This window comes from Acanthisitta chloris, unplaced genomic scaffold (assembly GCF_000695815.1).
Source record: "Acanthisitta chloris isolate BGI_N310 unplaced genomic scaffold, ASM69581v1 scaffold4826, whole genome shotgun sequence".
Lineage (NCBI taxonomy): Eukaryota > Metazoa > Chordata > Aves > Passeriformes > Acanthisittidae > Acanthisitta > Acanthisitta chloris.
The window spans coordinates 52,171-62,501 of record NW_008679630.1 but is presented as its reverse complement, the minus strand read 5'-3'; the positions used below and the strand labels follow the sequence as shown (position 1 = coordinate 62,501).

At 49.6% G+C, this 10,331-nt stretch overlaps 1 protein-coding gene across 1 annotated transcript in view; it reads right to left on the bottom strand.

The window, feature by feature from the left end:
* Window positions 1-10,331, bottom strand: part of ANKRD11 (ankyrin repeat domain 11) — a 33,376-nt gene that overhangs the window by 6,248 nt on the left and 16,797 nt on the right. The window contains 6 exon segments of the mRNA XM_009077379.1: window position 1; window positions 4-4,746; window positions 5,514-5,661; window positions 6,331-6,473; window positions 8,547-8,750; window positions 9,858-10,028. The exon segment at window position 1 is cut by the window's left edge and continues 194 nt beyond it. Coding sequence (XP_009075627.1) covers window position 1; window positions 4-4,746; window positions 5,514-5,661; window positions 6,331-6,473; window positions 8,547-8,750; window positions 9,858-10,028 — 5,410 coding nt within the window.

Here is a 10,331-nt window from a genome sequence, read left to right as displayed (position 1 = left end):
CAGGAACAGAAGGAAGGGGAACTTTCTCCTCCATCAAATGCTGCACTGGAGAGTCGTAATTTGATGTCGCTGGGACGCTTTGCTGCCTGAAAAATTTATCCCCAACACTGAATTCTTCTTCAGGAGCCCTTCTGATATCCACCGAGATGGAGCGGTAGAGGTTCGTAGAGGGGATGGTGCGAGTCGGGGTCTGACTGGGGTTCTCTGGGAGCCCACTGGGAACATTGGAGTACCTGTCAAAGAAGGATGGGGAGCAGGCGTTCATGGACATGGTGGAGATGGGCAGCGAGTGCTGTGAGTCCGCGCACTCGAACATCAGGTCTGTGTAGTCCTCGTTGCTGCATGAAGGAGTTCTGGGTGTCTGCATCACCTCCTCGTAGCTCGGGCAGGAGACAACGGATGCTGGGGTTGGGACGCCTGTGGGCCGGTTCTGGTCTGGCCTGGGAGATGCTGGGAGGATCTCCTTCAGCTGAGGACCCGTGATCCAGTCCTTGGAGTCTGTCCCCACAGCAGGCTGTGCCTTGTTTTCTGGTGACAGGATAGGAGTCAGTGGACCCAACTCCTTGAGTTTCTTGTCCTTGAGCTGAGTATCCAGCGTTAGTGGCTTCTTTGCTGACAGATCCAGACTCCTCTTACGCACGTCTTCCGAGCTCTTAAGTTTGTCCTTTAACTTGGGGTCTCCAGACCTGTGCCTCATTTTCTCCATCTGCTTCATTCTCTCTTTGTGCCTTTTGTGGCGTTCCTCAATTTCCAGGTCCTTCTGGCTCAGCATCCTCTCGAAGCTGGTCATCATCAGATCACCATCTCCCAGAAGCTTCTCCCTGGGCCTGGCATCCTTTTTGCCACTGTCTTTGGAAAGGGTTATTTTCTCATTCCCGTTGCTTATTTTTATGGACTCTGATTTGTCTTTGTCTTGGTTCTCCTTGAGCTTCTCCTTCAGTTTGGTTTCACCAAATTTGAGGTTGTCCTCCTTGGATTTCTCTTTGAAGGTGGTAACTTGAGGCCCATCTTTGTCTTTGAGCGCTGACTTTGGCTCGTCTTTGTGATGTTTAAAGAAACCATCTGCATGTTTGTCCCTGTGCTTCTCCTTTTCCTCCTTCCATTTTTCCTTGTGTTTATCCCGCTTCTTCTTCTCTTTAGTTGTGCTGATGGTGCTGGAACTATAAGTCTTTTCTTTTTCTGCCTTCTTTGACAGTTCTCTTTCAGAATCATTTTTATCCTTCTTTTCAGAAAATAAGTAATCAATGCTCTTCTCTGGCTCCTCATCAGCCTCTGCCTTCATGTTGTAGGAAGAGCCAAAACCCTCCCCATCCACAGAGAAATCCTTTTCGTAATGAGTGGAATCCTTCCTGCTGCTGGAGTCCTTGAATTCTTCTTTTTCCTTTTTCTCTGTCTTCTCCTTCTTCACTTTCTCCTTGTCGTGACTTTTCTTTGAGGAAGATGAAGAATGTCGGTGTCTCTCCTTCTCCTTGAGTTTATCCTGCAGGCAAGGTAAAGGGAGGGAGTCCTTGAACTTTTCTTCAGTGGCATCGGTTAGAGAGAGGTTAGAAGACTCAAAGAGGCTGGTCAGGCCTGGCTCTTGCCCTCTGTCTGTGAAGCTGTCGGAGGAGATCTCGCTGATTTTGTCATTGGAGTCGTCCCTGTAGTCATTCAGAGCCTCTTCCTCCAGTTTCTCCAGCAGGCTCTTCTCTGACTCCCCTCCTTTCGAAGACTTCTTCTCTTTGGAATGCTCTTTATCTGGCTTCTCCTTGTGTTTGCTTTTCACTTTGTCCTCACTGGCGTGTTTCTTTTCAACCTTTTCTGGGAGCTTCTGCTTGTTTTTCTTCTCCTGAGTGGAATCAATGGACATTCTGTCCTTCCTGTCCTTGTACTTCTCGGTGGAGTCTTTATCTTTCTTCTCTTTGTGTTTCTCAAAGGAACTCTTTTCCTTCTTCTCCTTTCCCCCTTCTGATGTTCCTTTGTCCTTTTTCTTTTCCTTAGACTCCTTATCCTTCTGCTTCTCCGAGTGCTGCCGGTCAGAGGAGTACTTGCGGTGCTTCTCAGGATACAGCTCCTTCTCGGCAGCTGCGCCATCGTCCTTCTCCTGCAGACTGTCCAGGCGATGCATCTCACTCCCGGTGGAGTCACTGACTTTGAACCCACTCAGGCTGTAATCATCCCTCTCGTCCTCGCTCTCATCTGTGAAGATGTCAGCGATGCTGTACCAGCTCTTCTCCTTGCCCTTCTTCTCATCCTTCTTCTCAGAGAAATCCTCTCGGTCCGTGGAGAAGTTCTTCTCTTTCTTCTCTTTCACCTGGTCAAAAGAGCTCTTCCTTTCCTTGTCCTTGCTGTGCAGGTCTTTGTACTTCTCCTTGGTTTCTTTCTTCTCTTTGAAACTCTTCTCTAGTTCTTTGTCCTTCAGGATTTTCTCTGGAGCAACTTTTTCATTTTTCTCCTTGTCGCCTTCTTTGGATTTTTCCTTGTATTTTTCTGGCTTCACCTTTTCTTTTTTTTCTTTATCGGAGGCATCCTTCTTCTCCTTTTCCTTCGCAGAATGGTGCCTCTCCCAACTGTCCAGGCTTTTCCCACTGAATTCAGGGTCAGACTTATCCTTGAAGAACGTTTCACAGCTGTACTCCTTGAAGTCGTCCCGATAGGGCTCCTCCTGCTTCATCTTGGGATCTTTTCGCTCTTTGGAGCCATCAGAAGAATCTTTTCTGTCTTTGTTGGTTTCACCTGTATCTTTTTCTTTCCTCTCCTTGACAGTCTCCACAGAATCCTTCCTCTTCTTATCCTTTTCTGGCAAATAACTAGGAGTAACTTTGTGTCTGTCCATTTGGTCCTTTTTCTTCTCAGAGCCTTTCTCCACATAGTCCCTCTCCTTCTTCTTTAGAAAAGTGTCCTTTTCATTCCTCTTCTCGTTGTATTCCTTCTTCTCCTTAGTTTTATTTTCCTTTTTCTTGTCTTTAATTTCCTCTTTCACGGGTTCTATGATCAGCTTTGCCACGGTGTCATTTTTAATCTCCCTGAAATCCGTTACTGGAGAATCCCAGCTGTCCTCACCCTTGAAATCGAAGGATGAATCAGAGGACAAGTCAGAAAACCACCTCTCCTGCTGATCATCTGAAAGGCTGAACTTGGTGTCCTCACTCTCGGGAAACTGGGTTTTGTTATTAAAGTCATCAAACCCAGACTCGTCCCTGTAAAGTTTTTCTTTTTTGCACTTTTCTTTCTCCTCCTTGAAGGATTTTTCTTTCTCTAGTTTAGAAACCTTCTCCTCCTTCAGCTCATTCTTCTTCTCAGATTTGGACTGCTTGTCCTTTGACTTCTTCTTCCTCTCCTCCTTGTGTATTCTCGGCTTCTCCTCCTTGGGAGATTTCTCCTTGGCAGGTTTCTCTTTCTCTGATTTACTCAATCCTTCTCTGAAGGATTTGCTCATGTCTTTACTCCCATCTTTGATTTTCCTTAATGATTTCTCCTCTTTCGAGGATTTTCCAGTCTCATCTTTAAACAACCACTCCTTCTCCTCTGCTTTACCTTTGGGGAGCTTTTCCTCCTTCTTCCCGTGTTCCCGCTCGTGCTTTAACACTTTCAACTTGTTTTCGACTGGATTTTCTGTCTCTACTATCAAGCCTTTCTCAGGCTTCTGTTTAGAGTCCTCAAACTCAAAAGAAAATGTTTTGATTATTTTAATGTCTTGGCTGATGGGACACTGTCCCTTCTCCTTGTTTTTATGTTTGTGTTTTGTTTTATGCTTTTTAACAACCTTCCCCTCCTTGTCCAGCTTTGGAATTGCTCCATCCACATTGCTATGGAATGAATTCTTTTTCTCAGAAACAGTGTTGTGGGGGGTGTTTTTCTTTTTGTGCTCTGGTTTCTTCCTGACTGGCTTTAGTGACTCTAAGCTTGAGTCCTCGGACGAGTAGTCTGACTCGCTCGTCAGTCTCGTCCTGGTGGAGTCCGATAGGGAACTGACGTCTGACCAAGCTGGAGAAGATATGGTTTTCCAATTGTCCGTCCTCCAGTGCTTGGAGTGCTGTTCTGTAAGGTTAGCATTATGTTTCTGGGATGCTAAACTCCCATGAGAAGAGGTCGATGAGGCAGACAGAGAGTTAAACAAGGAGGATTCCTTTAGCACTAGCCTCGAGTCCTTTACACAGCTAGAGCTCTGCAGAGAGTCTCTATCATCCTCCTCACTCTCCACGTTTTCACTCTCTGATTCAGAGGAACAAAACTTGTCATTTTTTTTGCCAAACCGAACCTCTTTGCTTTTCGCCTCCTTCTTCCGCTTCTTTTTCACCTTGCTTTTCTCCTTGGGAGCCTTGGTGCTGGCAGGCTCCCGGATCTTGCTGCTGGGCAGGATGGAGTGGCTGGAGAGGCGCAGCTTCTCCCCCGTCCCCACGGCCACGCTGGTCTCCTCCTCGTCCGAGCTGTCCGACAGGATGCGGTGGGCAGCTTTCTTTGGTGTAATTGTGTTATTTTTAGTATAAGTTTTCACTTCCATTTTGGGTATGGAAATGAAACTGTTTGCTTTAGTCTCTTTCCTGTAATCCTTTTTCAGCAAATGTTTGTCATCAACTGGTGGGACCCGGTCCTGCTCATCGTCCTCATCGAATTCATACTCATCCTTCACTGGGGTGATGGTTTTGGGGGGCTCCTGGGCCTTGGGCTTGTGCTTCAAACCCTTCTCAAACTCTGAGTCTGTGTTATTGCCATCCACGGAGCTGGAGGGAGCGAAGGAAGGGGCGTCCTCCTCTTCTGAGGTCTCTGCAGAGAGAGGAGAACAGCGTGTGAAGGGCTGCAAGGGGCTTCGGGGAGGGAACATCCTCGCTCTGCTGCACGCACCAACCCCTGCAAATGGCCCTGATGCCCTCTAGCCTCACCCAGACTTTGCCAAGTTTGCAGCCAGAAGCTCAGAATGCCAGGATGGGAGATCTTTAAGAAGGAACAGCTATCCCAGCTCCAACCTGCGTGAGGTGCTTCTCGATCCTGGGGGTATCATGAGAACTTTGGAACAGGGTTATGACCACACACAGCACAGCTCAAGGCTCCCCATAGGACTGGAAACAGTAGTTAGCTCTTATTAGACCCTGCAGTGTGTCCCACAAGGGTGGCACTGATGGGACATGCTATGGCAGGGCCACTCTGGGAGCACAACCTGAAACACCAGCGCTGGGACAGCCGAGGGGCAGGAACACATGACAGGCATGGAAACCTCCTCCTCTCCACTGGGTCTCCCCACACTTTAAAGGTAAGACATCCATTTACCTGCAATTGGCTTCCAATCCTACATCTCGACTGCATCAGGCAAGTGATCTCAGTGTGGGCTGCCAGGGCAAACAGCTCCCAGAGCTAAAGCTGGTGGTTATGTTGTCTGAATTTGGGTTACAGCTACGATGGACTCCTGACTGCGGCAGCAGCGTGAGGACATTCTGACAGGAGCCTAACTTCACTGTCCTCTGAATGTCTCTGTATTAACAGACAGCTGCAGGCCACAAACATCACTGCCATGGCCACAGAAAGGTCAATCTCACCTGTTGAGCTCTCCTCGCTGGAGGGGTACGTGGTCTTCCCCAGGAGCAGGTTCACCATGGTGGGAGAATTAGCTACTTTTAAAGGTGTCTCGCCCTTCCTGTTGCTTTGATGAGGATTCCCTCCATAATGTAACAACAATTTCACCACCTGAAAAGAGAAATTGAGGCTTGAAGATGCTCATGATGCTTTGATTCCATTTTTTTTGGTAGAACCTTCATATATAACTAAAAGAGGGATATCTTGTAGTACTAATAGTCATTAGTAAGAAAGACAAAACTAGCAACATTCCCAGGGAGTGATGGAATGACCATCCATAGAGGTGTTCAAAAACATGTAGATGTGGAACTTAGGGACATGGGTTAGTGGTAGGATTGGCAGCATTAGGTTAGTGGTTGGACTTGATGACCTTGGAAGTCTTTTCCAAACTTAATGATTCCAAGAACCAGCCTGGGCAGGAATGGGAGATGAACAATACACAAAGCCACGTTACGTTCCCTCCCCAGTTCCAGAAGAATAATGAAATATCTCCTATGCATGGAAACACCATGTTGAACAGTCAACAGCTCTGGGGCAGGGAAATTCATAGCACTATGGAATAGTTTGGATTGCAAGGTACAAGCCCATCTTGCACCCCCTGCCATGGGCAGGGACACCTTCTACTAGCCCAGGTTGCCCCAAGCCTCATCCAACCTGGCCTTAAGCACAAACTCCTGCCCACTACATGGCAAATGAGAACTAAACAGCCAGAATTTAAGAGCTGGCTGCTTGAATCCCAAAGTTACAAAAAAGCCACAGTGAAATCCAGTGTGCCCCAACCTTGAAGTGCCCATTGTTGGCTGCGTCGTGCAGTGGGGTGTCGTCATCCAACCCCTTGGTGTTGACCTCGGCGCCCGCGGCAAGCAGCTGCTTTGCCACGTCGTAGTAACCCCGGTTGCACGCCTCGTGCAGCGCCGTCCAGCCTGCAAGCAAAGGCACGCTCAGAACACATCACTACCTTCATGGAGACAGCTGGGGACAATGACAAGACACCTACATGCACACAGGCTGCAGGTATTGGTGTGGTAAGGGGTGTGTTGCTCTGATGGGCAAGTTAGCCATGTCTGGTGTGGTACAGTCGGGAGGACCCTGCAGCTTTGCTCTGCTGCTCCACCAGGAAGTCATAGAATCAATCCCACTTTTCCCTCTGGTCATGTCATGTGCTAAGTCAGAGCATCTGCCAGACTGGACAGAACCCCGTGAAATGGGAAGAGAAAGTTTTACACAGGAAAATCTAGAGAATTGCTGATACCATGTGGGATGCAGGTTTCAAATCCTTTCTACTTCATAGAATCATGGAATGGTTTGAACCAGAAGGGACATTTAAGCTCATCTCATTCCACTCTCCTGCCATGGGCAGGGACACCTTCCACTAAACCAGGTTGCTCCAAGCCCCATCCAACCTGGCCTGGAACACCTCCAGGGTTGAGGTAGCTACAGCTTCTCTGGGCAATTTGTGCCAGTGTCTCACCACCCTCACAGGGAGGAATTTCCCCTTAATATCCAATCTAAACCTCCTCTCCTTCAGCCTATGGCCATTCCCCCTTGCCTTACCACACCATTGTGATAAGTCCCTCTCCAGCCTTCTTGTCAGCCCCACTGAAGTTTGGCTTTAGTTTCCAACTCCTCTGTAAGGGAAGCACTGGTGCCCAGACCAGGCCTGAGCTCTGAAGTACCAACAGCTCCAAAACAGCCCCACACAGCCCTCACAGACTCTATGTGTGCTCTCCAAGCTCGCAGCCACAGCCCCGACCCGCGGTGCGGGGGGAAGCCAAACAGCAGGTCTCCACAGTAACGGCAGCTCCAGTTCTCAAACAAACCTCTGAAGAGCACAGAACAAAACACTTTATCGTGTTCAAACAGACTATTTTCAAGCCGAGCCTGTTCTGAAGTTCCCCAGCGAATGTGCGCGGCTGCTCCGGCATTTTGCTGATAGCGCCGTGGGAGCGCGTTCCGTTACCTTCACTCGGAGCCTTAGGAAGGGGCACCTGTGCCCGGAATTAATCACAACTGATACTTCAGTCTGGCACTGGGATTAATCATACGGGTGGAGGAACAGGCATGGCTATTTATAGCCCCGAAATCGTGCGAAGAGAACAGCAAAGAGCAAAGTCAAGCTCTCGGACGTGCTGAGGAAAGGCTGATCCAGCCCTGCTGCTGGCACGGGGGTGCATGAACAGCACCTTCATCATCATCTCACAGCCACCTTCTCCCTGCAGGACGTGGGGTTGTTCCCATCCCAGGCTCCTTTTCCCATTCCCACCAGCCTAAGCAGGAGCTTGGCAGCACTGCTGAGGAGGAGGTGCTACTCCTGAGCTGAGGCTCAGGATGGTCAATATCTCCTCTAATTCGGGTGCCTGGTGGGAGCCTGACCTTGCCCTTCATGTTCACTCTCCATCAGCTGCACCCCCACATCCAGTCCTTAAAAACAACATCCAGAAACCCACAAACATCAGCCTCTGAACTCCAGAGCAATGACTCCACAAACACACTCTCAGCAGTGTCTGTGCACATCATTTCTTCTATTTTAAGCAAAAAGAAGAGCTAAACCAGGCATCTCCCTTCGCACTCCCCCCCCGAACTTCCAGCACAGCATCCACCTGGGAGGGCACAAGTAAACACACCAGAGGGGCCTGGCCACAGTGTCAGCATGTGGAGCCACAACAGCCCCAGGGATTGCTTTGGATCCTGTACAGTCTGGGAATTCTGCTCCCAAACTCCAACAAGGGAACGGATGCTTTGCTGGGATTTATCATTTTGACAATCTGGAGTAGTTTTAGTAGTTTGAGGGCCTTTTGTTGCTGGTTTGTGCTGTTTTTTTAAAAGGGCAACCAGACCTTTTCCTCTCCAAAGAGCAAAATCATTACTTTTGGCTCATCTCCTCTTTCCAAGGAACAACCCTATGCTATAAACAAACTCCTTTCTCCAGTGAGAGCATTCTTGGAGGTGAAACACACAGCCAGGTAGGAAGAGCTTGGCATCTGCGGGCTGGTTACCTGCAAAGTCCTTCACATTGACATCTGCACCCTCGATGATGAGCTCCTTGATGCGCCGAGCGTCTCCGCGGATGGCAGCGCGATGCAGCCGAGTCTCTCCTCGCTCGTTTCTCTTATTTACTTTATCTTTGGTTTTGGAGGCAGAGTTAGGAGTTCCCTTCTGACAAACTGTAGACTGAGAGGGATGCTTTGGTGTTGTGTCAACTGCAGCGAAGGGAGAAACAAGAGTCAGGAACGGCAATTCCAAAGAATTCCTAAGCCCTTAGAGGGAGCTCGTGCATCGCGTTTCAGCTCGCCTCTGCCCAAAATATCCACCACAAGGCAGCGAGAGGCAACCCAACCTCCGAAGTGGATGCGAACAGAGGAGCCTGTGTGTGTCCGAGGCAGATAGGGATCGCAGGCGGCCCGAGCCCACGGGAGAGCTGCAGTCCTGGCAAACACTGGGCAATCCTGTGATTTGGGAGCAGACAATGCAGCTCCTTACCCTCAAGCCTCAATTCCCAAGGGAAGTGGCCTTTTACCAAGCACATGTGAGGTCTGATGGCCTTGGGAGGAGATTGCACATTTCCTGTGAGAACACTGGCATGCTCTGAACACTCCACAGCTTTTAGTTTTCCCAAATAAGCAGCAAGATTGGTGTAAGAACCACAAAGTACACAGGTAAAAGCTGCAATGTTATGTGTAGGATGCAGATGTGAGCACACAGATAGCACAGTGCCTCCAAAAGCCCTGGGGGGTCACGTTTGCAATAGATAAAAATAACCAAAATACAAAATCCGTGGTAAACACATTCCAGCTGCTCCACATCTCGAGTTACAGCTGTGGTGGCTACATGTCTCATCCCCCTCCACAAGAAGAAACGTTAAAACCCGCCGGAGGATTGTATTTTGTCTTTATTCACAATCCTCCTTCACTGAGCTAGCCTGAGAGGATGGTGGGAACACAGAGCTGATGTGGAGGAGGCTCTTAGGGAAGTCAAACTCTAGTTGAGTAGCCAGGACAGGATCAGTGGCAGCTGGATTTGGTCCATGGGACACCTGCTACCGCCTGGCACTGGAAGAAGGAAAGGCAGCCACAATCACATGTGAATCCCAGTGACACTGTGCCTGGAGTCACCTGCAGAGCCCCTGGGAGTGGGTGAGACCCCACGGAGCAGCTGCACCATGCCAGGGGTGGCAGCTCAGCCCCGCTGCTGGTAGGAGACACCTGAACCTCCTGGTGACCCCGAGCACTGGGAAGACCAGGTATTCAGAAGCCTCTCACCTGTCCACTCACCCACCCCTCTGAGCAAACCCACCCTCCAGGTCTCACCTGGGCTGTTTGCAGACTCTTCTGCTGTCATCTGCATGAGGAGAGCGACCTGCTGGCGCTCGGAGAGCGGGTAGCCTGCCCGGATCCCCGAAAGGCCCATGCCGAAGAGCAAGCCAGGCTTCCTGGTGGCAGGCTCCTTTTTAATCCTCTTCCGCTCAGGACCCTGCTTCTCTGTGGGACAAGGACATGGAAACACAAACCATGAATGTCACTGGGACTGGAAACCACTTCATTTCTGAGTGTGGAGCTCTGCAACTCTGTTCCCCTATCTCACAAGCCACAGAGCCTGCCATGAAGGATGGATCCCTGTAGTGAAGGATGGATCCCTGCAGTGAAGGATGGAACACTGGGGTGAAGGATGCATCCCAGTGATGGGAGCACTGGTACCTGGAGCACCTGCCCAGGCTCAAACAAGGAGGGGAGGGAGAAAGCCCTGTGCCTGGCTTGTCATCCCCAAATCCCAACATGACACCT